Source organism: Eptesicus fuscus, chromosome 9 (assembly GCF_027574615.1).
Source record: "Eptesicus fuscus isolate TK198812 chromosome 9, DD_ASM_mEF_20220401, whole genome shotgun sequence".
In the NCBI taxonomy this organism is placed as follows: domain Eukaryota; kingdom Metazoa; phylum Chordata; class Mammalia; order Chiroptera; family Vespertilionidae; genus Eptesicus; species Eptesicus fuscus.
The window spans coordinates 6,419,628-6,447,180 of NC_072481.1; the positions used below are offsets into that span (position 1 = coordinate 6,419,628).

The 27,553-nt window shown below is 58.1% G+C and overlaps 1 protein-coding gene across 1 annotated transcript; it reads left to right on the forward strand.

The window, feature by feature from the left end:
- The first annotated feature begins 801 nt into the window (after positions 1–801).
- DRAXIN (dorsal inhibitory axon guidance protein) lies at positions 802–25,719 on the forward strand. Its single transcript, XM_008151780.3, has 7 exons — positions 802–824; positions 13,488–13,935; positions 16,376–16,566; positions 18,255–18,366; positions 19,194–19,283; positions 20,713–20,802; positions 25,524–25,719. The coding sequence occupies exons 2-7, from the start codon at positions 13,497–13,499 to the stop codon at positions 25,634–25,636; spliced, it is 1,035 nt and encodes a 344-aa protein (XP_008150002.2). The 5' UTR covers positions 802–824; positions 13,488–13,496; the 3' UTR covers positions 25,637–25,719.
- Positions 25,720–27,553: the final 1,834 nt, after the last annotated feature.

Consider the following 27,553-nt stretch of genomic DNA (forward strand, 5'->3'; position numbering starts at 1 on the left):
GCTGCGAAGACCCCATACCCTTACATCCAAGAGCGAGCTCTCCTAGAACCCCGCCCCCCACTTCGCGCACTTTCGGAGGCTACAAAGGCCCCGCGGTGCCGGGTCCCGCCTCCCTCGCAACCGGCATTTCTTCCGTCCCATTTGACAGCCTAGGCGGAATAATCCTTTTGGGGACCGGCCGGCCCCTACTGGGCCAGCCAGACGCGGCAGCAGCTGAGCGCTCAGCTCCGACCCATTGTTGGGGTCCACCAGGGACCCCCTGCCGTGGCCCTTTGTTGCCCGCTCCCGGCGGGGCCGCTCCAGATGCGCCACCGCTGCCCGCGCCCCGCCCGTCCCACGCGCCCCGGGCCGCGCGGAGGCGGCTCTTACGCACCGGCAGGAGTGGGCCCGCCTCGCCCGGTGCCGGCAGCGCCGCCCGACTGCGCCCGCCTTTGTCTGTCTCCTTTGTCTGCCCCGCGCCCTCGCGGCGGCGGCGGCTAGGCCTCTGGGGAGCGGGCCCGGAACGCCGAGCGCAGCTGGCGAGGGCGCGCCGCCGGGAGCGCGCGGGCCCGGCCCGGCCCAGGGCTGCCCCTTCGCGGGGGGCCTCGGAGCCCGCTCCCACCGCCCTTTCCCCGCCCCCTCCCCGCGCTCCCGCCCCCTCCCCTCCCGCCAGCCCCTCGCCCCCGCCCCCTTCCTTCCAGCCCCCGCGCAGCCTGGGCACATCCTCCTGCCGCCCGCGCACCTCTCCGCGCCGTCCCCGCTTCGCGGTTCGGCCCTCGGCTGCGTTCGGCTCCCGCAGGCTCTCGGCCCGACGTCCTTCGGTCCCCGCCTCACCGGCCGTCCAGGTAAGGCTTGGCCTTGGCCCGCCCCTGCCCCGCCCTCCCACCTCACCTGGTGTGCGCAGTGACAAAGGTGGTCTACCTGGCGCTCTCAGGGACAGAGTGCGCCTAGGACTTAGGCTGGAGGCGAGGATGCTGCTCTCTTCCTGCCTTCCTGGCCCTGGGACCCGTCCGTCCGTCCATCCGCCTCCTCCCCTCCTCGCCGCGTCTCCCCTCGCCTCCTGGCTCCGCTCCCGGCCCCTTGCTCACCCGCCTTCCGCCGGACACTCACTTTTCCACGCTCTGACACTCGGCCTCGCGCGCGCCCTCGCCGCCCTCTCCTGGTCGCGGCTCTGGCTCCCTCTCCTCCTCGGCACTAGCCTTCTTCTTCCGGGACCCGGTCTCTCTTTGTCTCTCTGTCTCTGAGTCTCCGGGGGGTCTCTCAGTCCGGGGACCCCAGTTCACCACCGTTCCAAGAAGCTTCGAAGACTCCCTGAGCTCTGGATGGAGCTGCCAGGTGTGCCCTCCTGCCCCTTTTGAGGCTGCCCAGAGGGCTGAGAGGTGTGGCAGGGAGATGGGGACTCTGGGTGCGCCCCGCCAGCCTCGCGTTTGGCCCCGTGTTTTCGCTTTCGGCACGAACCCGTACTGCGCTCTAGTAACCCCGACGGCGCAACCCCTCTCGCTCCCCACTGCGGGCTGCTGTCCTTGTGCGCGCTGGGGTCTCAGCCTCCTGCGGACACCACGGATTGGGGCGAGAGGGCTCTTGGGTTTCCCGCCAAGTCTTGCTTCCTCCACTGGATGCCCCCTCAGCTTTGCCTCTGTCTGGTCTCTGCGGCCCGGCGCCCTCCTCCACGCTGCCCACCTCCCAGTCTGGTGGCACGCAAGAAAGTGCCAGGTGCTGGTTTAGTACCACCCCTCTGGGGTCCGGCAGACATGTTCTGGGAGCGACTTGGACAAAGGAACGCACTTCTCTGAGCCTCAGTGTCCCTTTCATAAAACGAGAATAATTGTAGCACCTACTATAAAGATGTGTGTGGAGTCCGTGGAAAAAAGCATGCTGGATACCAGCGCAGGGCACACTCCGAGGCGCTGAGGGAGTATCCAGTCCCTGGGTGGGGTTGGGGGGGGGCGCTCCACAGAAAGGGGGAAATGGATCAAAAATTCAAGGTTAGAGACACTGCAGAGAAAGCTGACTAAGCCCCCTTGCGCATCACTGTCACACCACCCCCCTGCCCACCCCTGCAGGCATGTGCCTTCTCACGGACGGACGCTGCTCTCTTTCTGTCTCTCTTCCTCTGTTTGTCCTCAAATCAGAGTTAAACAATCGGGGTGAAAAGGAGTTCTGCTTTCAAAATGAGATCAGCGTGGCTGTCGGTGTTGCCAGCAGCTGGCCATTTATCATGAGGCGTCCCGATGACTCATCCCCAGTCCTCAAGCTCTGTCCCGCACTGATTGCTTTTTCCGTGGCTTTAGCTCACAAGCCATTTTCTGTCCTCTGGGGGGAGCGTCACGCTGGACCCTGGACCTGCTGTGTAGTCGCCCAGACCCTCTGGCCGTCATCTGTGCCCTCGTCACGGGTGACAACCCCCCGCCCCAGGTGTCCACTAGGATGTGGGCCAAGGGGCTGAATGAGGACAACTTCGGGAGAGGGACGCCTTCTCCCAGGCGGCAAGTCCTGGGCTCTCCTGGCTGAGTTTTTGTTTTCAGCCACAGCCAGGCTGACGCCCAGAGCCTTTCTCTTTAGAGGCACGAATGGGACTGGGGACACACTCCCACCCCAGTCAGCCTCCGCTCGTGATCCTGCCTGGCAGACGGGCCCAACGCTGGCACCCAGAGCCTTTCGCCATCTCTGGCCCCCGCCTTCTTCTTCTTTTTTTAAATATATTTTATTGATTTTTTACAGGGAGGAAGGGAGAGGGATAGAGAGTTAGAAACATCGATGAGAGAGAAACATCGATCAGCTGCCTCCTGCACACCCCCCTACTGGGGATGTGCCGCAACCAAGGTACATGCCCTGGACCGAAATCGAACCTGGGACCCTTGAGTCCGCAGGCCGACGTGCTGTCCACTGAGCCAAACCGGTTAGGGCTGTCCCCCGCCTTCTTGGGCCACAATAGCCCCTGTGACTTCTAGGAACCTTGCTCACAGCCTCCTTGCCCCTCGCCCACGTGAAAATGACGGCACCTTCTCTTCCTTCCTCACCGTTCAACCCACCCCTCTCCCCAGCCCTAAACTCCTCCATGGCTCCCTGTTGCCACTAAATTAACTGCCTGCCTCCCACCACATCCACCCACTCCTGGGGGTTCAGCCATGATGAAAGGCTAATCATCTTCACACCCTGACTTCCCTGAGCTCTTGCTGGGGCCCTTGCCTCCATCTGAAATGTCTCCCCTGCCCTGTGCTCCGTTGATGGCTACCCATCCTTGCAGGCCAAGGCCAGATGTCCCCTCCTGAGGGGAGCCCTCCTGCTCCCCTTTGCCTCCCTGTCTCTTGTGGTCCTCATTTCCCTGGGTGGGGCGGGGTCTCATTCCACCTGTAGTCCCAAAGCCTGACCCTCAGTAGGTACTCTGCACACACGTGTTCTATTGAATGGAATCCTTGGTCAAGGAGACAGGAATGAACTGGAAATTGCAGGCCACAGGTTATCCCTGGGTGTGACTGGGTCCTGCTGGCCAGGCCAGGGGCAGAGTTGGCCCTGGCACAAAGGGCCGTGGCTCGGGAGGTTACGGGGGAGCAAACTGTCTGGAAAATCCCTGTGGTTCGGGGAGGGCCTGCCTCCCTCTGGAAGGTGAGGGTGGTTCTGCGCCCGATGAGAGCAGAGGGAACGGACCAGACAGGGAAGTGGCTGCCCAGGTCCGGCAGAGTTGGTTTTCCCAGCTGACTGCTTAGCCCTGTGTGACCCAAAGGCGTCCCCTCACTTGTCTCAGCCAGAACTGGGGCAGAGCTGGGGTCTGCATCCCGGCCTCCGTGACTCCACAGCCCGGGAACAGCAGGCAGAGAGGGGTCCTGGGCATATTCCCAAGTGGGGTGTCAGACAAGCCTCCCTGTTCTGAGCCTCACAGTTGAGACCTGCCTCCCTTGCTGCTCCAGGCCCTTTGCTTGTCCCACCCCAGCCCTTCCTCTCGAGTGGCCTCTGTGGCCAACAGAGCATAGGCCTGCCCAGGAAGGACGCGAGAGGGTGGGAGGACTGGCCACTGGAGGCCCTGTCCCCCCTCCCGCCAAGTCCCAGGGTTGGCAGCCCCCCCGCCCCCCGTTCCCCACTGCAACACCAAGGCCTGGCACTGATCACCTGGACACATCCCTGGGTGGATGTGGGGTCATGAGGGATGAAGCCCCTGCCTGACCCAGAGCAGCTGGGATGAACAAATTGTAGAACCCACACTTTTTAAGGGGTTTTCTCTGTGCTAGGCTCTGGGTTAGGGTCCCCAGAATGTGTCATGCCTGAGAGTCCTGGCAACTGCACCGGTATCAGTCACTGAATGTAGCATGACTGGTCAAGACCCTGCCTCTGGAGTCAGATGGGTTCAAATCCCAGCCCCACCACTTACTCTACTGTGTAAAACTTCGGGCACATCCCCCAAATCTTTGCCCCGATGTTGAGCCATTGTCGCTATTATTACCTGAACAATAGTGTCCACTTCAGAGGGCTAAACGAGATTGTGCCTATACAGCTCTAGGCCTAGCTTAGTACATGCCCAACATGTGATCCCCAAACAAACACACTCGTCTTTCCGATGTGGGACTGAAGCCCAGAGAGGCTAATTGACTTGCCCAGGGTCACACAGCTGGTAAGTGCTGGAGCCAGGATTCATAGCCAGGCTGTCTGATTCCAGGTGTCTTTCCACTCCACACTGGCTCCTCCAGAGCCAAGAGCGGGCATTTTTGTCACTTGATGTTTAAGTGATGAGTCTGACCAAACAGCAAGTGGTGTTAAATTGTCTGGGCACCGAGGTAATGAAGTTTGGGGAGCAGGGGCTGGGAGGGTTGCCTAGGAGAAGAAGAGGGAGAGGAGCACCTGTAACCAGGAGGTAGACTCTGTCTCCGGAGCATCCCCCTCAAAAAAGACAATATCCCTACACAAATTTTTTGAGGCTTTGTGGGGGGCAGGAATTCCTGAGGCTGCCGTGGGAAACAATACAAGCAGATGGGACTGCCCCTGCGGGGAAGCCCAGCCTCATTTGCCAGACAATGGTCCCTTCCAGGCTGGCCTGGGCCTGTCCCAGGGAAGCCATCCATCACCCACCAAGGACTGAGGAGGGGACCGCCTGCGCCTGCCCCCTGCACATGCTGGCACAGATGCACAAATGCAACCCCCCTCTTCCCCTCCCCATAATAACCAGTTACTGCCTATTGCGCCCTTACTAGGCAACACTGACCTCAATACCTTTACCTCCTCTCATCCTCAATCCGAAGGATGTGAGGCTCAGAGAGGTTAGGTGACTTGCCCAAGGTCACACAGCTCTTTGTGCTCTGCTGGGTGGGGCTCTCCCAGCACTCGGCTTAATGGGTTTGGGCTGACATCTGTGTGTTCAAATCAGTACTAGTTGTGTCTGTGCCTCAGTCCTTCACTGGACCTGTGGCCTCTCTGCCAGGTCAGAGGGGACACCTGAGGGCAGCGACTGTGTCTTTGCCCGCAGATGAGACGCTCCGTCCAGCAAAGGGTGTTTTCCCCATGTCCTGGCCGGAACGGTGTCTCTCCTCGCAGTTGTGGGAGGTCCCCGCGGGCAGCGAATGGAACTCAGCCTCTAGCACGGAGCCTTTCTGGGGCGAGGGCTGTTTTTCCTGCTGAAACAGAGTGCCCTGCGGGCGGGCGGGAGCGATGCCTCTGGTCAGAGAGTGCTCCGAGGCAAGCGCTGGATCGCCCCTGTCACGCTGGGACCTCCCATCACACTGGCCATGCGCCCAGGAGCAGGGAGCCTGTCTCCCCCTTCAGACTGGAGCCGGTTCCCTTGCATGGCACCCAGAGAGGCTCGGCCAGCGGTGCCCACCTGGCCTCCCCTCCCCGGAGTCTCCGCTGCCGAGAAGCACCTGGTACTCCGCAGGCTGAGAGGCGGAGTTGTCCGCGTGAGGCCAGGTGGGCACAATGGCCTCTGGGGGGAGGGGAGTAGGTGGGGCTCTGGCTGTTCTGAGGCCTAGAGGGAGGCCCCTTCCTATGGTCAGGTGGCACTTTGGGGGTGCAGAGCTGCAGGGAGGCGGGGAGATGGGTAGGGACTAGCTCAGGGGGGTCAAGACCCCCGGCTGCCAAGGAGCACCTCCCGGGGCGGCTGGATTAGAGTCCCACCCAGCCCGCCAGCGAGCTGTCTTCACTGCCTTCCAGCTCCCTTACCCTTCCTGGGCCCAGCCTTACCCAGAACCACACACACCGCACAGGACTGACTTCCTGAAGGGCCAGATCGCAGACAGGCTCAGGATCCCATCCACAGGCAGGAAATTGACTCACGGAGCGGGGATGGTGGGAGGGAGCATGAGAGGGGTCATAGGGACAGTCTTATCCCAAATCGCCTTGGTAGGAGCCCAGTCCCTGAATTTAGGACCCACCCACCCATCCCCCACTCATGCGAATATAACTATTTCGCTTGAACAAGCAAAAGTGCCCATTTTCCAGCCCGAGGGGAGCCAGCTCCCCGAAAGAAGACAGGAATTTGCTCCCAGGGGGGCAGGAACTCGGAGATCCCCACCTGGAGACCCCGTGCTGGTCACCCGGAGGGAGCACATCCCAGCAGCTCGGCGTTTAGGGTCTCACCCGTGCCCTGGAGTCAGGCACAGTGAGAGAGATGGACAGAGCAAGGCAGGGCAACTCCAAAAGTGAGTGTGGCTCTGGCATGGGGTGGTTATTATCATGTACCGTGACCCCCCTCGGCCAGCCCTATTCCCACCCCCCTCACTACCTCCCGATTCTCCCCCAACCCACCAGGCAGCTGGTGAGGTGATCAGCAAGGCAAGAAGGTGGGACCCTGATCTAACCCGTTTCCTCAGTGGTTAGAGCATGGCCCCGAGGACTGAAGGGTCTGGGTTCATATCCAGTGAAGGGCACATACCTGAGTTGCAGGCTCAATCCCCAGTGGGAGGCAACCAGTTAGTCTGTCTCTCTCACATCGATGTTTCTCTCTCTCTCTCTCTGTCTCCCCCTCCCTTCCATTCTTTCTAAAACTTAATGGAAAAAATATCCTTGGGTGAGGATTAACGGGAAAAAAAAAAAGAAGAAGAAGAAGGCAGGACCTTCAGCTGTCCTGGATTGCTGGTGGCGGCCCAGCTCCACAGTTGTCTGCCGGGCCGGAGCCCCCCTGTCTCACGGCCCCCAAATGCAAGCTGTTGTGGGGAGGGGCTCAGGACTCAAAGCCGACTCCAGGCTGGATTAACTGCCTTCATTTGCATGTGATGCTGCCTCCTGGCAGCCTTCTGGATGGAAACAGCTTTGCAGCTCAACTCTGCACGGCGTGGGGACAGGGTACGGGCACCGAGAAGCCCCTTTCCCCTCCTTGGTCAGTTTCCCCTTCCCAGCTGCCCGCGCCTGACCTCCCCTGCTGGGTCCTGACTGCTCTCATGGAGATGACAGATGTGGGGAGTGGGGGGGGGGGGGGGGGCCGGGCGATGGAGTGCAGGGCCCCTGTGCAGAGAACCCAGGCCTTGAGTGGCTTGCCCCTCACCAGTCGTGTCATCTTGAATTTGTGGCTTCCCTTCCCAAAGCCTCGGTTTCCTCACTTCATTTTATTTTTAAATATATTTTTATTGATTTCAGAGAGGAAGGGAGAGGGAGAGGGAGAGAGAAACATCAATGATGAAAGAGAGTCCCCCGTAACCAGTTTGGCTCAGTGGATAGAGCGTCAGCCTGTGGATTCAAGGGTCCCAGGTTCGATTCCGGTCAAGGGCATGTACCTTGGTTGTGGGCACATCCCCAGTAGGGGGTGTGCAAGAAGCAACTGATTGATGTTTCTAACTCTCTCCCTCTTCCTTCCTTGCTGTAAAAAAAAAAAAAGAAGAAGAAGAAGGAGAGAGAATCATTGATGGGCTGCCTCCTGCACGCCCCCCCCCCCCCCACAATGGGGATCGAGCCCACAACCCGGCATGTGCCCTGACCAGGAATCAAACCGCAACCTCCTGGTTCAGAGGCCAACACTCAACCGCTGAGCCACATTGGCCGGGCTTGGGTTCCTCGTTTTAAAAACGTGAGAGGGAAGCGGTAAGAAATGGACGGAATACGGAATATGCCTGTAGCAGCCTGGGCGTCGCAGCTGCTCCGGGAGTGGAGGCTCCCGTGACCAAGGTTGCTTTTGTTTTCTTCGCTTGCAATGAGCCACTCTCGGGTCTCAGCTGCGAGGAGAGCGCCATCTCTGGGCGGTGGGGTCCCCATGACCCTGGACAACTCTGGTCAGGGCGACTCCGGAAGAGCAGGCTTTGTGAGCCAGCCACAGCCGCAGGTCCATGGCTGGCGGGAGGCGGGAGGGGCAGAAGCGGAGGGGGGCGCCTGCTGCCCCTTTTTGCCTGGATGCTTGGCGCTTTGTACGCCGCCTCCCACTGGCTTCCAGCGCGACAGAAATGGCTCGGAGCCCTTCCTCGCTGCGGATCCTTGGCACGACTTCGGGAGCAGCCCACGCTTCCTGGGTGGCTCGCCGCCAGGCTGGCATCTTGGCTGCTGGGCTGTGCCAAGATCTGCGTGCAAGCCCTGTGGGTTGGAGAGAGTTCCAAGCAGTTGTCAGGACAAAGTGGTGCTAGGTCCCCCAGCCGTCACTCCAACCCCCCGCCCCCCCCCACCCACACACACACACCCTGAGAATACGGTTATGATTTTGCGCTCAGGTTCGATTGTACTCGACCCGCTTTCATGTCTGTCCGTAGTTATGAATGCCTGTTATCTGCAGGGCCCATAGATCTGCTAGGCACAGTGGCACAGAGCACCCTAGGATGTTGCTGAAGAGCGGGGCAGGGCTGGGCAGGAGCACAGGGGAGGCAGCTCATCTGATTGGGGGACTGAACAAGGCTCCCCGAAAGAGAGGGCGGGCAGGGTGTGCACACCGAGAGAGAAGAGAAGCAGGGAAGGCGGGGTGTGTTTGGGGCCCAGGGAATAGTCTCTGTTGGCTGTGAAGGGGAGGAAGTAGATGTCAGGGCTGCAAAGTTAGGTTGGGGCCATATTATACAAGGCCCTACGTGCCAAAGTGAGGCGTCTGTGATTCAAGGGAAGGCAATAGGGAGCCATGGACGGCTTTGAGCAGGGAGGGGCGTGGTGGCGGCATGATCAGAGTAATCTGGCAGCGGTACAGGCTGGGTGTGGGGGCAGGTTGGTGCTAATTAGGTCTGGGGAGAGGGATGCCACCCCCCCACACACACATGGGTGCACCAGACTGCACACTGAAATCCCCTCTCCCCTGCCCCAGGCAGGCTGCATGCATGATTTGTGGGGTACAAGAGGAGGGGAGGGAACAAAGATGGCCCTGAAATTGGGGTTCCTGGGTACAATGAATGGATCCACAGCCATTGGCAGGATCTTGGCAACAGAACTTCTAGAGGGAGGGAGAAAGGGAGGGAGGGAGAGAGGGAGGGAGGAGAAAAAGAGAGTGTAGATGGGGTCATGATGCAGGGGGTGTGGGGCTGGGCTTCACCTCCTGGCTCTGCAGGGGACACACTGTCTTCTGAGCCCAGTCCCCAGGCTGGTCACTGAGCTGGCTTGTGTGTGCCGTAGGGACAGCAAGCTGCCCACACGTCAGTGTGTCTGCCCAGGCCTCACCCCTCCGCCAAGCCTCATCTGGACTCTTGCCTACACTTTTTGGGTGCCCTGCCTTGCTTCTCCCCACTGGAGGACGGGGATTCCATTCATTGGCCAACACCTTGAGGGGTACTCTGTTGAGGGGTACTCTGTGGGCTCCCACCCCCACCCCGGCTCTCGGTGTCCCGCAGGACAGGAGGGCAGGGCTGGGTCCGGGGCAGCATCAGCAGAGACGCGGGGCCTTTCTCCTCACAGGGAGCCGAGGGTGAAGCCTGCTGCAGGGCGGTCTGCAGAGCAGCCAGCGTCTGCCTCAGCCCTGGAAGCTGGGGTCCCTGGGAGGGGAACAATGCTTGACTGACAGCCCTTTGAAATGGGCCCCTCCTCCAGCCCGGCTGCCCAGCTGCACGAGCGAGCCTGGGCCTCCAGGACTTTGGGCTGGAGGTGAAGCAGAGCGGGCAGAAGCCCCCTGCTGCCTGCCAGGTGGACAGGAAGTCAGACCCGAGCTGCAGCGTGAGTGGTCAGGCATGGAAGGATGTGATGGGAACGAGGGTTGTCACAACAAGCCCGTCCCAGGTCCCACCCAGCTCCCCGAGGCTCACCCAGGCTATGCCGGTGGCTCCAGGGGGGATGAGATGATGGTTTCAGGAAGAACAGAACCCAGAACCGAGGGCAGTGGAGGCCCGGCCCCGGCCTCCCAGGGGACCGGGACACGCCAGGCGGGACGAAGGGGCAGCAGGGCAAAGGGCGGCAGGTGACTGGGTGAGGCCAGCCCGCTCACAGTGGGTCAGCCTGGTCCAGAGCCAGCCTCCCTGTCCCACCTGCCCTCCCTGCTCAGGACCAGGGCCCCTCAGGCAGGGTTGGCAAAGGGGAGCCTGGGGCAAGGGCCAGTGTGGGCACTGCAGGCCCTGAGAGGGCTGGAGGGAGACGTGCGGGGCCATCACAGGCCCGGCCGCCCGTCCTCAGCCCTGCGCAGTTACAGGGCCACACATCACGAGGAGACGGCCTGTGAGCGCCTTGGTGAGCCTAATGAACACGCGGGCCGGAAGTCCATGGAAATTCAATCAGCCCGGCCAGCCTGGTGCCCGCCTCCTCTGGATGCAGTGAGACAGGTGCAGGGGTGGGCGCTGTGGGGGAGGCGCTGCAGGGGGTCCCCAGGGTTAGCAGACACCCCCCTCCATCCATCCCCCAGCCACAGGCCTCAGGAGCCTTAGCTCCAAGGTCCTCCAGAACATCCAGGGGTCCGAGTCTCCCTCCGGGGTAGGGGAGAGCAGTGGGTCCCATGGGGGGAGGCTGCTTCCAGTGGGGAATGGGGAGCAGTCAGCTCACCCCACCCTGCAGGGTTCAGAGTCAAAGCCTCCAGAACCCCTCAGTGCAGCAGGGACAGGGGGTGTCAGAACCTGCCCGGACCCCGAAGGAAAGAAAGGAGCAGTGGCAGAACCAGGATGTCTGGGGAGAGCCATGTGACGGCTCCCAGCTCAGGCCTAAGAACTGCATAGATGACACCTCCCTGGTGTGACTGAACCCGGAGCCTCAGCTTGCACTTCAGGAAGCGGTAGGAGCCGCGTCAGAGAGTTCTTGAAAGGACTGGGTGGTGTGAATCCACCCAAAGCGCTGAGCACGCCTCCTGCCTGCAGCACCTGCTCCAACGCTGTTGTTCCATTTGCTCGAATTTGGGCTTCGAGTCAAGTCCTGGGGACCAGAGGCGTAATTTCGAGAGGACTCAGCAAAGGGCAGAGGTTTGTGCAGGGAGAGGAATTCTAGGCTCATTGGAGCCTGGATGCTGCTTAAGCTGTTATCCCGGGTCTCAGCCTCAGCACGGAGGTCCTCGTGGGCCGGCGGGTCTCTGTCTCAGGGACTGTCCTGTTTGGCAGCGTTCCCGGCCTCCACCCAGTAGAGTCAGTAACACTGCCTGGTTTGTTTATTTTGTTTTTGTAATGTTTTTATTGATTTCAGAGAGAGGAAGGGAGAGGGAGATAGAAACATCAATGATGAGAGAGAATCATTGACCCGCTGCCTCCTGCACGCCCCCTACTGGAGATGGAGCCCACAACCTGGGCATGTGCCCTGAACTGGGAATTGAACCGGTAACCTCTTGGTTCATGGGTCAATGCTCAACTGCTGAGCCACACCCGGCTGGGTGTATTTTATTTTATTTTATTACTAGGGGCCTGGTGCACAAAATTTGTGCACAGGTAGGGTCCCTAGGCCTGGCCTGCGATCAGGGCCGATCTTCCCTGCTGCCAGCAGCCAGCCCCGCCCCTGCCATCGATGCCGGTCACCCTCTGTGTGTGGAGCAACCAGCAAGGCTATTGGGGCCCTGCTCACTCGCACCCGCCTTGGCCTGGCACTGCCTGCATCCGCCACCACCCACCCCTGGTTCCCCATTCCCCATCGGGCGATCAGAGCCTGCCAGCCAGCAGGAGGGACCGAGAGGTTGGCCAGCAGGCCCCCATTGGGTGGTGGGGGCCTGTGGGCAGCCCCTGCATTGAGCGTCTGTCCCCGGTGGTCAGTGCTCATCATAGCAACTGTTCATTCTGCTGTCCAGTCAATTTGCATATAATGCTTTTATCCTATATAATAACAGTATAATATGCAAATCAACCGGATGGCAGAATGACCTGTTGGTGGGGGGCAGGGCTGGCAAGCAGGCGGTGCCAGGTCAGACAAGGCGCATGCCAGTGGGCAAAGGGAAGGGATGGCGATTGGGGGGCGGGGGCGGCGACCAGCAGCTGGAGAGGGGCAATTGGGGGGATGGGGCCGGCAACTCACTGGCCCGGTCACCTCCCACAGAGGGAGGCCATGGGTGCTGGCATGGCGATGGGGGGGGGAGGAGCAATGGGGAGCAGAGTCACCTTCCACAGAGGGAGGCCAGACTGTGGCTAAGGGGAGCGGGCCTAAGCCATCAGTTGGATATCCCCTGAGGGCTCCCAGACTGTGAGAGGGCGCAGGCCGGGCTGAGGACCCCCCACACACACACAAGTATATATCGATTGTTGAGAGTATTACAGATGTCCTTCCTTTTTCTTCTCCCCTGTGTCCCCCACCACCCAGTTCCCACCCCATTCCCAGCCTTCACCACCCTATTGTCTGTGTTCATGGGCTATGCATATATGCATATAAATTATTTGGTTAATCTCTTTCCTCCCCTTCCCCCCTTCCCTCAGATGTGTCAGTCTGTTCCATGCTTCCATGCCTCTGGATCTATTTTGTTCCTGGGTTGTTGTTTTTTTGTGTGTGTGTGTGTTTCTTTTTAATTTTGGTAACCTTTAATACAGTTAATTTCTCTTTTAAAAATATATTTTATTGATTGCAGAGAGGAAGGGAGAGGGAGAGAGAGATAGAAACATCAATGAGGAGAGAGACTCATTGATCAGCTGCCTCCTGCACACCCCCTACTGGGGATCGATCCCAAAACCTGGGCATGTGCCCTTGGCCAGAATTGAACCTGGGACCCTTCAGTCTGCAGGCCAGCACTCTATCCACTGAGCCAAACCGGTTAGGGCTGTTCCTCAGTTTATTTTGTTCATTAGATTCCACATGTAAGTGAGATCATATGATACTTGTCTTTCTCTGACTGGCTTATTTCACTTAGCATAATATTTTCCAGGTCCCTCCATGCTATCTCAAAGGATAAGAGCGCCTTCTTTTTTACACCTGCATAGTATTCCACGGTGTAAATGTATCACAGCTTTTTTTTTATCCACTCATCTACTGATAGGCACTTGGGCTGTTTCCAGATCTTAGCTATTGTAAATTGTGCTTCTATGAACATAGGGGTGCATTCTTTCTGATTGGTGTTTTGGTATAACACTGCCCGGTTTTGCCAACCCAAAATGTCTCCAGACATTGCCAAATACCCCCTGGGGAAAAAGTCCCCTCTGCCCTGTGGAGAAGTACTGAGCTGCAGGGATGTAAGGGAGGGGCTTGGGAGTGGGAAGTGGAGGAGGAGGGCTGCCCAGCTGCCCCCTCAAATGCTGCTTTTCTTGCAGGAGGAGCCTATGGCTGGGCCCGCCACCCACGTTGCCCCCATGCTGTTCCTTGCCCTCCTGGTGTTTCTGGAGCTGAGCCTGGCGGGCTCCCTGGGCCCTGGAACCCCTGCTCGAAACCTCCCTGAGAATCACATCAACCTTCCAGGCCCAGCACTGTGGACACCTCAGGCCAGCCACCACCACCGGCGGGGCCTGGGCAAGAAGGAGCGGGGGCCAGGCATGCCTGGCCGGGCACAGGATGGAGCTGTGGTCACCTCCACCAGGCAGGCCTCCAGGCTGCCAGGGGCAGGGGGCCTGCTGCCTGGGCAAAGTCCTGCAGGCCTGCTGCAGGACAAGAGTCTACTCCTGGGGCTGGCCCTGCCCTACCCTGAGAAGGAGAACCGGTCTCCAGGGAAGAGGCGCAGCAGGGAGCACAAGAGACGCAGGGAGAGGTTGAAACTGCACAGAGGTAGCTGGATATCTGGGATGGGGTGGGGTCTGGAGATGGGAGTGGGGGGCGGAGTGGGGGGCGGAGATGGCTTTAGGAGCAGGCCCGGAGGGAGTGTCAATGGTGTAAGGTCACTGGGAGGACTTCCAGAGGCCCCAGAGGAGGCAGGCAATGGGCACCCAGCGGAGTGAGGGGGTCTCACTAAACTCAGAGGGATCTGGCAACGGGGGGAGCCTGGGAGAGGCAGGGAGGGACGTGTGGCCATAGACGCTCAGTCTTATCAGTAGATAATCCTCCCACGTCAGAATTTGACTTTGTATCGGACCTGAATATACTGATTAGCCATGGACCAGTCCAGTGCCCTCCGAGGACATCACTTCATCACCTCCGAGGCATAGAGCAGGGCTGAGCCCATAGATTCTGAAGCCAGGTTACTAGCTGTACGAATCACTGGTCTGTGCCTCAGTTTCTAGCTGTACGAGTCACTGGTCTGTGCCTCAGTTTCTCCCTCGTGAAATGTGGATAATGGCCCCATCGAGCCTCAGCGTAGGCCCAGAGACCGCTGATAGGGGGCGTGCTTGGAGTGATGCCTGGCAGCGGCAGGGACGGGAGCAGGTGTTGCTAGTTGATGCTCAGCTTTTTCTTGATGCTGAACCAGTGTCCTCCAACCTGGACGCGGAGGTCCCAGGGGAGGCGTCGCATCCCTATCCCTCCGGCCTCTGCCCTGTCTGTCCCTGCGGTGCTCCCCGTCCCCTGAGCCCTCCCCACCTTCCTTCCCATCTCCAAGCCCCTGTGAGCATCCAGCTGCCACTGTTCCCAGCGCCCCCTCCTCGGCCCATTCAGTCTCCGAACAAACATTTCCCAGCAGCTACACTCACCTGGCTCCTCCCCGGGCTCACCTGGCCTCCAGCTTCCAAGCCTCTTCCTGTGACCAGACTGCCTCTAGGGGCAGGGCTCCTGGTGCAGTCGTGGAGCGGAAGGGGTTCTGCAGGAGGAGGTGGTGGAGCCTCAGCCCCGCCTCCCCCTGCAAACAGCTGGGGCTTGCTTTCCTGCCAGGCCTACTGGGACCCCCCACGTGGACAGAGCTTTGAAGACCCCATACCCTTACCTCCCTGGCATCCTTGAGGGACAGGCCAGAGAGCACACATGGGGTGTGGATCCATTCAGCTCAGCTCCAGCCCCCAGCTCCAGGGGACCGGTGGGGCCCTCCTAAGAGAGCGAGCCACATGGCTCAGTGGTTGAGCATCGACCTATGAACCAGGAGGTCACGGTTCAATTCCCCGTCAGGGCACATGCCCAGGCTGCAGGCTCGATCCCCAGTGGGGGGCGTGCAGGAGGCAGCCGATCAATGGTTCTCTCTCATCATTGATGTTTCTCTCTCCTTCTCCTCCCTGAAATCAATAAAAATATTTTGAGAGAGAGAGAAAGAGGAGGAGGGGGGAGGGGAGGTCTGGAGGCCAGGCCCACCCAGGTGACCGGCTGTGAAGCCTGGGAAACGAAAGGGACAGATTCGATGGTCCCTAAGTGGCCTCTCCACCCTCCGGGATTCATTTCTGGAGAGCGGGGTGATCCCAACAACCCAACCAGCCTTAAAGTCAGCTCTTCCCGGAGACAAAGAGGCAGGGAAAATGCCCGGCCCTCCAGCTTCTCTCGAAGCCCCGTGTTCCCGACCACCCCAACCCCGCCTGATGCCCATGTGTCTTGGAAGGCGGCATTGGTGGTTAAAAGTATTGATTTTATACTCAGGTGGAGCTGGGTTCGAATTCAAACTTCAGTATTTACCAGCTGTGTGCCCTCGGGGAAGTCTCTCAACCTCTCTGTGCTTCAGTTTCCTCCCTTGTGGATGAGGCTGACCGAGTACCTACCTCCCAGAGCTCCTGCAGAGCTCATGGAATAATGCTAGTCCCGCAGGGCGGGACATACACCAGGGTCCTCACACTCAGCAGGCACTCAGCGAACCGCGCATGGTTATCACCGCGTAGCCAGCATTCCCTCGTGTGTGACAGCCTCAGCTCTCACCTTCCGGACTTCTCAAAGGCCCCTCCCCCTCCCCCTCCTCTCAGCCTTAGCTCGTTGCTCCTCTACTTAAGCTTGACCTCCTCCAGGAAGCCTCCATGTTAATCCTGTTAGTTCCCACTTGTTGTCCTTACTCCCTGGGCTGCACCCAGCCATCCCAGACGTGGACTTGCTATAATGTTGCTTTAGATTGAGAATCCTTGGGCTGTCTCCCCAGCAACACTGCAAGCTCACCCCAGACGTTCCTCCCCGCCAGGCCCCGGCTTCCACCTTCCCAGGAGCGTGGGCAGCAGGGACGTTGGGGAGCCAATGGCTAGTCAGGCTGTCAGACTTGTCACGTGATGCCTCCACCCCCTTGTTTGCGGCAGGAAATGTGGGTTCTGCTTTGGGCCGATGAGGGGTGGCGAGCAGATGAAGGCCCCGTGTTTCCTATTCCGTCTCTCAGGCCGAGCTTTGGTCCGAGGCCCCAGCTCCCTAATGAAGAAGGCGGAGCTCTCCGAAGACCAGGCGCTGGACGCTGCCATGGAGGAGTCGTCCACCAGCCTGGCCCCTACCATACTCTACCTCACCACCTTTGGGGCAGCACCTGCCACGGAAGAGTCCCTCATCCTGCCTGTCACATCCCTGTGGCCCCAGGTAAGGCCTCGGAGCCAGGGAGTCCTTGAGACCACATCACGCAGATCCCTCTTAGTCATTTAGGGAGACTGAGGCACGGGGGGTGGGAGGACATTGGTGGAGGCCCCGGGGGTGAGCTGGAAACCAGGTCTCCTGGTGCCCGGCCAGCCCAGCTACAGCCCGGTGGGCACTCTGTCCTGCAAGGGCGGCCACTGCCCAGGAGAAAGTGGTCCTGGGGGCTCATTCTGGGGACGGCCAAGGGGGTCAGCGCCCGCTCAGCACACTGGTCTCTGCATGTGGAAGAGCAAGGCCCGTGGCAAAGCATTTCACGCCCACGGGAAAGTACAGAGGAGAACAACACCGCAAAAAGCCACGTCCCCACAGCCCGGAGTCAACACATCTGCTTCAGACCTTCACGAAGATGTGTGGAGAGAGCAGCGAGCTCCTGCGGCCTGTTTGCTTCCACCGGCAAATAGAGGAAGGGAACACGCGAGTTCATTGCATCATCCTTGCAATTAGCAAGATGCGCATCGTTGCACCTCTTGTGTAGCTTTGCAGTATTTTTCAAAATAATATCACCTAGACCTCGCTGGTTTGGCTCAGTGGATAGAGCGTCGGCGTGCGGACTGAAGGGTCCCGGGTTTGATTCCGGTCAAGGGCACATGCCTGGGTTGCGGGCTCGATTTCCAGTAGGGGGCGTGCAGGAGGCAGCTGATCAATGATTCTCTCTCAGCATGGATGTTTCTATATCTCTCTCTCTCTCCTCTCCCTTCCTCTCTGAAATCAATAAAAATATATTTAATAATATTATCTAAAATGATCAATAAAATATATGTAGAAGAAAAAACTTTACTTTTTAGCAGAAGATCTTTCTTATTCTCTTTTGGGGTCTTGCATCCCCTGAGATTCTGAGAAAAGCTATTTTTTAAAATATATTTTTATTGATTTCAGAGAGGAAGGAAGAGGGAGAGAGAGAAACATCCATGATGAGAGAGAATCATGGTGGATCAGCTGCCTCCTGCACGCCCCCCAACTGGGGATCGAGCCCACAACCAGGGCATGTGCCCTTGACTGGAATCGAACCTGGGACCTTTCAGTTCGCAGGCCGATGCTCTATCTACTGAGCCAAACCAGCTAGGGCTGAAAAAAAGCTATGAACCATCCCCAAAGAACACCTGGTTATCCCTGCCCTCGCAGGCCCCCGGAAGTCCATGCATTGAGCACCAGCCCTGAAAGGCGCCTTTATTGCCCATGTCCTACTGTGGGCAGATCCAGCCCCGACGGCTGGCCCGGGGCTACGAGGGCAACAGAGCCCTGGCATGGCTCTGCGGCGCCCTGGAGAGCTGATAACTTCCCCAGGGAAAAAGGGCAGGGAAGTGAGCAGCTGGCTTCATCCAGCTCCCTCTTGGTGGACGTAGAGACCTGAGCAGGCCTTCCCAGCCCCTCCCTCCGAGGCCCGATGGACGACCCGTCTGTCTGCATCGGTCGCCTGTGGGCACCATTCTGCTTGGGTGTAAAGTGAGGACAGTACCCTGGTGACTGCTGCAGCAGGAACCTCGGTGACTGTGGATGTCCCGGGGCTGGGCTTCTAGCAGAGGGTGAGCTGGCCTCTGAGGAGCCCCTCCTTTGCCCTCTGGCCCTGGGGCCCCACATTTCTGTTCCCACCTGTTGGGGCTCCACGTTCCCTCCTCTCCACCCACCTTCTGCAGGCTCAGCCCAGGCCTGACGGGGAGGTGATGCCCACGCTGGACATGGCCTTGTTCGACTGGACCGATTATGAAGACTTAAAACCTGAGGCCTGGCCCTCCGCCAGAAAGAAAGGTACGTCCACCCAACCGGCGGGGCTCAGTGGCTGAGCATCGACCTATGACCTAGGGCAGCGGTCTGCAAACTCATTAGTCAACAGAGCCAAATATCAACAGGACAACAACTGAAATTTCTTTTGAGAGCCAAATTTTTTAAACTTAAAACTTCTTCTAACGCCACTTCTTCAAAATAGACTCGCCCAGGCCGTGGTGTTTTGTGGAAGAGCCACACTCAAGGGGCCAAAGAGCCGCATGTGGCTTGTGAGGTGCAGTTTGCCGACCATGGACCTAGGAGATCAGGGTTCGATTCCCAGTCAGGGCACATCCCCAGTAGGGGATGTGCAAGAGGCAGCTGATCAATGATTTTCTCTCATCATTGATGTTTCTTTCTCTCTCTCCCTCTCCCCTTTTCTCTGAAATGAATAAAAATGTAAAAAATTAAACAATTTTTAAAATCTAAAAAAAAATCAAACAAGAAAGGTACGTCCACCTACCCACCACCCCCGTGCCCGACCCCCCCTTCCCTCACCTGACCTACAGATGTCCAAAGTGGGGGATGGGTGGGGCATGGAGTCCACACTGCGACACGCACCCCACGTGGAAATACCACTATCGAGCACTTATCATGTGCCAAGCTCATTCCATGTATCAACTCATTTGACCCTGAATAAAAACAAAGTGAGGTCTGTACTACCAAGGAGCCCGTTTTAGAAAAGAGACGGCTGAGGCGGCGTCCCCGCCACACCGAGGGATGGCGGTACGTGCACCCCGACACCAGCGTCCGTGTGCTTGCTCTCTGCCCCGCTGGGCGGCAGCTTCTGACCACGATCTTCTTGTCCCCAGAGAAGACCCGGGGTAAACTCTCCAGTGATGGCAATGAGACATCCCCCGCCGAGGGGGAGCCGTGCGACCATCACCACGACTGCCTGCCAGGTACCGAACCAGCGTCACGTTCAAGGCCCCGGGCTGGGTGCTGGGTGCTGGGTGCTGGGGGCCTGAGGCGGGTGAGGTGGACCTTCCCAGGCATGTGCGGGCGCCTGTGGGCTCAGGACCCTCTCGGGGTAATAAGTAGTAACAACTCCTGCTGCCCTTTACTGAGAGTCGCCGGAACACTTGACTTCGTCCTCAGAACAACCCGGAGAAAGAGACCCTGTCACCCCCCATTTTCAGGCAAGGAAACTGGGCCTCAGAGGGTGGGTCGCAGCCAAGGTCACACAGCAGGGAAGTGGCTCAACCCTGAGTCCGCCTGAGGAACCACTGCCCCATGCGCTGACCCCTCTCTCCACTTCCTCCTGAAGTCTGGTCTGGCTTAATGCTGCCCTTGGCCCATCACAGCACTGCCCGGCTTTTTGTGGATGTCCCAATGGCATCCTCGCCCGTTCAGCAGCTCTGCCCATCGAGACTGAAAGCAAGGGGCTGGTGTTTTGACTGGTGCCCTAACCTCCAGGGGCATCTACTGAGGTGGAGTTAGATATGGAGGGGGTTAGGGGGTTGGGGGGGTAAGGTCTCAGGGTGATAAGAGGGGGAGGAGCAGGAATGGCAGGGAAACCTAGGATGCAGTCTTGGCCCGGCCCTGTTCCACGCCCCCGCTCACCCCCCCCCCCCCCCCCCAGCCATTGCTGGGACTGCTCAGGAGATAGCGTGACATGGGCCCAGGGTGACATCCTGAAGATGCTAACAGCTAACTGCTCTCCTCACTGCTGGACAGCCAATGCCGCCTGGATCTTGGAGGGAGATCCGAGGGGTACCCCCCCAGGGGGACACATTGCTCATTCAGTGGCTGGAATAGTCTACAAAACGGCCATCGAATCAGCATTTGGCACTGTGAGAGCCAGACCACCAGCTCCCCGACAGGCAGTTCTCTTTCCAAACCATTGTTTGCACCCGGAGCAGGAAGAAAAGGCTGGAGTTCGGGCCACCTGGACAGTCGCTCTGCGAGGGGGCCCGCCCCGCGCCTGCCTTGGGGGATCTCGCTGCTCCCCAGGGGGCTTCCGTGTCTCCATCTGTCAAAAGAGGACGTTGGTGTCCATGACCCTTGAGGCCCCCCAGCTCCTCGCTGACTCCACACCTGGCAGCCCCCAGCTGTCCCGCCCGCTGTCCCCGGGAGGTGATCCCGCAGTGCTCCGCTCCTCCCACGATCCATCAATTGTCCATCGAGGGCAGCTGGGTCGCTGCCGCCCGCCCGCAGGGCCCTCGGCCGTGACATCCACCAGTGGTTCCGGCCGGGAGCCTTGCACACCAGATGGCCCCACCCCGGGCCCTGCCGCAGCGACGATGGACCTCCTGTCCGGTGGGACCGTGTGCCGGGCGTGGGGCGGGTCCACTCAGCTTGGCTGACCACGTGTGCTTGCCGTGTTGGCAGGGACCTGCTGTGACCTGCGGGGGCACGTCTGCATGCCCCACAATCGGGGCCTCAACAACAAATGCTTCGACGACTGCATGTGTGCGGAAGGTGAGCCTGACTCCCCCCAGGAGGCGGGGGGGGGGGGCGGGGGGCATCCCTCATGCTCTGAAGCTGGTTCTGCACGGAGCCGGGACACGATTCCGTGGCGGAGGTGGCCCGAGGGGCCTGCGGCAATGGAGGGGTGGGAGAATCCCTTGGGAGCCGACGCCATGAGCAAGAAAAGCTTTGCTCGGTGCCTTCCCAATCTGTGAACTCACTTAGTCTCAATTCCTGGTATCGTTTCTCCGATTTGCTTTCCTCACCTCTCAAAATACAAGCTGGCTTGATCTCCCATGATCGGGAGGCGGGAGCAGGGAGGAGAGAGGAGAGAGGAAACTATCTCTTTAAATAAGATCAAACCCGAGAAGGCTGGTGCTTTCAGGCCAGAATTCTATCCCAGGGGAGGCATTCCAAGTGTGATATCAGGCTGGGGGGTGGGTTTCCCAGCGCGTCTCAGCGAAGGATGCACTTGGCTGGCGGCTACTGCTTTAACCTCTGAGCTCCCACCCGGAGCAGTAGGTGCCCTCCTGCCCGGATGGGCCCAGGCGTGCCGGGCTCTGTGCTAAGCACTTGGCTCACATTATCCTCCTTAGCCTCCTTCATCCTTAATCCCCCTGTCTTCTTAATCCTCACAGCCATCCCGGGAGGGAGCGATTACGATCTCCATTTTACACATCAGCACACTGAGGCACAGAGCTGTTAAGGGACTTGCCCAAACTCACACAGCTAGAAAAGGAGGAGAATGTTTTTAATTTTGTATTCTGACATTTTTCAAACATGTGAAGTAGTCAGAATAGTAGTCACTATAATAATGAACCCCCGTTTCTCATCACCCAGCTTCAATAATTGCCGACTCACTGCCAATCTGTGTTGTCTCTCCCCTGCCCAGTCCCCCCATTCCAATATAATTTTGATGCAACTCCTGGGAGTTTAGAGAGATTTTATCTGTGAGTATTTCAGGGTATATCTCTGAAAGATAAGTTCTCTTTTAAAAACAAAATACCGAAAATGAACAGTAATTACTCAGTATCATTCAGTATCCAATTAGTGTTCGTATCTCCTGAGCGGGAGGATTTTGGTCTCAATGCCTCTATTAACCGTCCTCAGATACATGCCCTATTTTTGCTCACATCAGGCTAACAATTATCTGCTGTGAAAGCAATAACACTGTGTACGTCCCATTATTCGTGCATCCATCCATTCGGGAAATACTTACTGAGCACCTGCTATGTATCTGGTACTGTTCTGGGCACTGGGATTCAGCAGCTAAAAGAAGGAGCAAGTTCTGTACCCACAGAGTCCATTCCAGCGAGACAAGCATCTTCTCTCCCTGCCCCGTGAGATAAGACGCCTTTAGAAGCAATAAGGGCTGTGAAGAAAGTAGTCCGGAGGCCTGCTGAAAAGGGGAATGTTGGGTTGTTACAGAAAGGAGGGGCAGGAGTGGACAGTGGACCCAGCCCCCTGAAGATGGTGGCTGTCGGGGAGACCATCCTAGGCGAGAGGCAGGGGACAGGCAAGGGCCTCGGGCAGGAGCAAGGCTGGAGTGCTGACTGGGCCCCCGGTGGCCACGGGAAGGTGGCCCATGGGGAGGTGGGGGAAGCTTGTTGGAGGACCGTGCAGGACCTTGTTGGCCTTGTTTGATTTCTAATCGGAAGTTGCAGGCAGATTGTCACTAGGGGAGTGACATGGTCTGGCTTTGGGCTTAAAAGTTCACTATGGCTGTAGGGGGGCAGGAATGGAGACAGGAAGGACCAGCTGGGAGGGGAGAGGGGATGGAGGCAGCAGGAGTGGAAGATGGGGGGATGCTGGGAAGCTGCCTTCGGTACTTGTATGCAGGGTCGAGGCCCCATTTCACAGAGGAGGAGACTGAGGTGCCGAGTGGGCAGGAGGCACTCCGGTCCAGGGAGCCCAGAACAGCGTTGGGGCCAAACCGCAGTCCTTGGCCTCCAGGTCCAGCCCACCTAAGCTGCACATGCCCAGTTGGTGCCTGGCTGGATGCTCAATGGTGGCCCCTCTGTCCAGGAATCAATCAATTCTCCCTCCCTCCCTCCCTCCTTCCCTCCCTCCTTCCCTTCCTCCTTTCCTTCCTTCCTTCCTTCCTTCCTTCCTTCCTTCCTTCCTTCCTTCCTTCCCTCCCTTCCTCCCTCCTTACCTTGCTTCCTTCCTTCTTCTTCCCTCCCTCCCTCCTTCCTTTCTTCCTTCCTTCCTTCCCTCCCTCCCTCCTTCCTTCCCTCCCTCCCTCCCTCCTTCTTTCCTTCCTTCCTTCCTTCCTTCCTTCCTTCCTTCCCTCCCTCCCTCCCTCCCTCCCTCCCTCCCTCCCTCCCTCCCTCCTTCCTTCCTTCCTTCCTTCCTTCTTTCCTCCCTCCCTCCCTCCCTCCCTCCTTATTCCCCTTCCTCTCTCCCTCCCTCCCTGGGCCTCAGGTGGGAGGGGATGGCTTTCCAGGCGTCCAAAGGCTATGTCTGCAAACAAAGCCCCATCTGCTCGTTTCCGCTGGTCCCTCGCACTGGTCGGCTCCATCAAAACTCTTGCTTCCTCCCTGGAGACTCAGGCTCAAAAAAATGAAGAGTGGAAGTGACAGTTCAGGCAGCTCATTGAAGATGGTCCAGGAAGAGGTTGTCACCAAGATGCCACACCAGAGGGATCTAGGGGGGCCAGGAACCCTCATGGGGACCATATCCCAAAACGGTGGACACAGGGCTCAGAGCTGAAGCCCAGCAGTCGGGGCCAGCCTGGGCTCTGGAGGGTTCCAGAAGGGCTTCTGTGACTACCATCCACTCCTGCCCGGGAATCCCCTGTCCACTCCCAAGTGTCACTTGGGTGGTCCCAGTTCTAGAAGCCCGGCGACCCAGGTGTGAGCTCTAGGCCACGAAGCACACACTTCATAGCAGCCCCTTCATTCTCTTTTTTATTTTTAAAAAATATATTTTATTGATTCCTTACACAGAAGAAGGGAGAGGGAGAGCGAGTTAGAAACATTGATGAGAGAGAAACATCCATCAACTGCCTCCTGCACACCCCCTACTGGGGATGTGCTCGCAACCAAGGCACATGCCCCTGACCGGAATCGAACCCAGGACCCTTGAGTTCACAGGCCGACGCTCTATCCACTGAGCCAAACCGGTCAGAGCTCCTTCATTCTCTTGATGGTGACATAGTGGATCTTAAAGTAGCAAGGTCCTCTCTCCCTGTGGCCACTGCTAACCTGAAATGCAGGGATTTGCTCACTGACGTCTCTCTCAGCCACCATCAAGAGGGTGTGGACTTAAATGAAAAGCATGTGTACCCATGTATTTCAGGGGTGCCTGTGACGATGTGGAGAGGGCCACACCTACTCTAATTAGGTGGTCAGGGAGGTTCTCTCTGAGACCTGAAGGCCATGAAGGAGCCAGCTATGCAAAGGGCTTGGGGAAGGAATTTCTGGGTGAGAGACAGCAAATGCCAAGGTCCTGAGGCGGGAAATGGCTGGATATATGAGGAAAAGCAAGAAGGCTGAAGTCAGGTTTCCTTTCGAGCACAATGAGAACCTGGGAGGTTGTATAGGGGCGGGCAGAATCTTCGTTCCTTTAAAAAGTTTTTCATCGACTTTTTAAAAAATCCTCACCCGAGGATATATTTGTTAATGAGAGAGAGAGAGAAAGAGAGAGAGAGAGGAAGGAGGAGGAAGAGGAGGAGGGAGAGGGAGAGAGAATGTGAGAGAGAAATTTGAATTGATTGCCTCCCGTATGCGCCCCAACCGGGGATCAAACCCGCAACCTAGAAATGTGCCCTGACCAGCAATCAAACCTGAAACCGTTTGGTGTGCAGGATGATGCTCTAACTAACTGAGCCACCCGGCCAGGCCTTAATAGACTTTTTATAGCATTTTTGGGTTTACAGAAAAATTGTGCAGAAAATAAGAGTTCTCCTCCTACAGTTTCCCCTGTTATCTCCCGTTAGTGTGGCACACTTTCTACCAGTGATGAGTCCATCTTGATACGTTGTTGTTATTATTTTCAAGAAGAGCAGTTTGTTTTATATTGGTTGCTTCTAAAAAGGGAGAGAGAGGCATTGATTTGTTTTCATTAATTATGCATTCATTGGTTGATTCTTGCATGTGCCCTGACCAAGGATTGGAACCAAAACCTTGGTGCATCGGGATGATGCTCTAACCCAGTGGTCGGCAAACTCATTAGTCAACAGAGCCAAATATCAACAGTACAACGATTGAAATTTCTTTTGAGAGCCACGTTTTTTAAACTTAAACTATATAGGTAGGTACATTGTTATTAACTTAATTACGGTACTCCTAAGCTGGCCTTTGCTAAAAACTCAAGGGGCCAAAGAGCCGCATGTGGCTCGCGAGCCGCAGTTTGCCGACCACTGCTCTAACCAACTGAGCTAGCAGTCAGGGTGCTGCATTATTATTGTTAACTGAAGTCCATAGTATACGTTAGGGTCTGCTCTTTGTGTTGTACATCCTATGGGTTTTGATGAATGCATAATGACACGCACCCGCCATCACAGTGTCACACAGAATAGTTTCATGGACCTCAATGTCCCCTGTGCTCCGTCTATTCACCCCTCCTTTCCTCCGCATTCAGGCTGCTGTGTGGCGGGTGGGCTGGTTGTAGGGCAGAATAAAGAAGGGGGTGGTGGTGAGAGGGCGCAGGGGTCCCAGAGGGTGTGTAGGGGAGAATGGGGAGAGGACTGGCCCAATGCACCCCTAACCCCCTTGCCTCTCTTTGCTCAGGGCTGCGCTGCTATGCCAAGTTCCACCGGAACCGCAGGGTCACACGGAGGAAGGGGCGCTGCGTGGAGCCCGAGACGGCCAACGGCGACCAGGGGTCCTTCATCAACGTCTAGTGGCCCAGGTTGAGGCGCCTCCCCGCAGGCCTGGGGGGACTGAGCGCTGGAGGTTTGGAGAAGCGACAATTTGTTTATAACTAGCAGTGGGAGAGCACATGGGGGACCAGATGTCTGAGGCTGCAGGCTCAGACCCAGGACCCGATCCAGGACCTGCAGGCCCCGGAGGGGAGCGCTGGGGAACTGCCTCTGCCCAGGAGCCCAGCAGCAGCAGCACCTCTGCACCCACAGCCCTGGGGGACCCGCAGGGCCTGAGCAACCGCGGTGGCAATGTCGATAGTGCCCTCTACTGTCCGACCGCAGCACTGCAACAGCTTCACGTTATAGAAGTGAAGAGGTTTTTGAACGCAAAAGAAATGGAAACTCCCCGAGGCAGGGAGCTCAGGGGCGGGAGATGAACACGAAACACCTCTTGTGTACCAGGCACTGTGCCAAATGCGCGACATACGTTATCCCACGACCTTTGCACCATTTTACAGGTGAGGAAGCAGCCACCGCCGAGTCATCTGACCTGCCCAAGGTCCTGTGAACCAGTCCTCCGGGGTCTGGTGCAAGTTCAGATTCCTATTCAGTCGAGTCTGCCTTTCCCACAAGCCGAGGGCCTGCCCACGCCGCTGCTCCCGGCCCCCACTGAGGGCCCCCACCAGGTCTCGGGGAGCAGATGTGGCGTTGTGATCGGAACATGGCCCGACGTTGTGGGGCTCCACAGCCCACGTTCTTGCTCCTTCACAACTAAGGACTCACTGCAGGCTCTCCAGGGCTTTCAGCGAGAGGCGTGCTCCCTGCTAGTCCCTTCTCTGGGCGAAGCTGCAGTGGCTGACTGCTCTCCTCCTCCCCCGGACAAACGGGCATCATCTTGAAAACAGAACCAGATCCGCACTCAGCACCTGCTTGTCTGTACGGTGTGATTTGGGCAGATGGGCCCCTGCCCGCCGGGAGCTGGTATTCTGAGCTCGGACAGGTTCCTCGGATTCCTCTGGCCCTGCTCACCCTGTCCTGGGACACGTGCCTCGGAGTTGCCCGGCACCTTCCACCCCCGGGGTTCTTTCGCTTTTTTTTTTTTTTAATATATTTTTACTGATTCCAGAGGGGAAGGGAGAGGGAGAGCTAGAAATATCAGTGATGAGAGAGAATCATGGATTGGCTGCCCCACTGTACACTCCCCAGTGGGGATGAGCCCACAAGCCAGGTCTATGCCCAACCAGGAATCAAACCGTGACCTCCTGGTTCATAGGCTGACGCTCAACCACTGAGCCACACCAGCCGGGCAGTTCTTTAGCTTTTGTAGTTCATGCCCTTGGAGAATGTAATGCAAGCAGGGACTCAAAACACACACACATCGCCCATAGGCACCCTACACCTTCGTGGTTCCCAGGCCTCCCAGAGACCATGCCAGGACCCCCACCCCACACTTCTGCCACAAAGCCCACTGAGGAGTTGGGGCATCTCTGAGGCTGAGGTGCTTGAAGCTAACTGCCCCCCACAGGCCAGACCCAGGATGCCCACCCAGAACGTCTCTCCACGCAGAGCTGGCTCGAGGGACCACCTGAATCCCCCACCTGGCACCCCATTCCTGGCCAACTCTCTGGTCCAGGGCAAACCAGGTCACAACTGACAAAAGCCCTGCCCATCCGGATTCCTTGCACCTGCTGGGGGGGGGGGCACGCCCACAGGATGCCAGGGCTCTTTACTCCCCTGGGAAAATCAGTTGGGGTCAGGGCTCTGGCACCAAGGAACACAGACTCATCTAGCAGAAACCAGATATGCTTGCTCTTTTCTCCTATTCAAGTTTGATGGGCATGGGCCTCTTGTGGGGGGCACGCGGGGGGGGGGGAGGGCGGGGGAACTGAAAGAGATCAAAGGCAGCTCTTTGGAAATCGAATCCTGAGTCCGCCTGCAGATCTGTCTGCTGTTTGT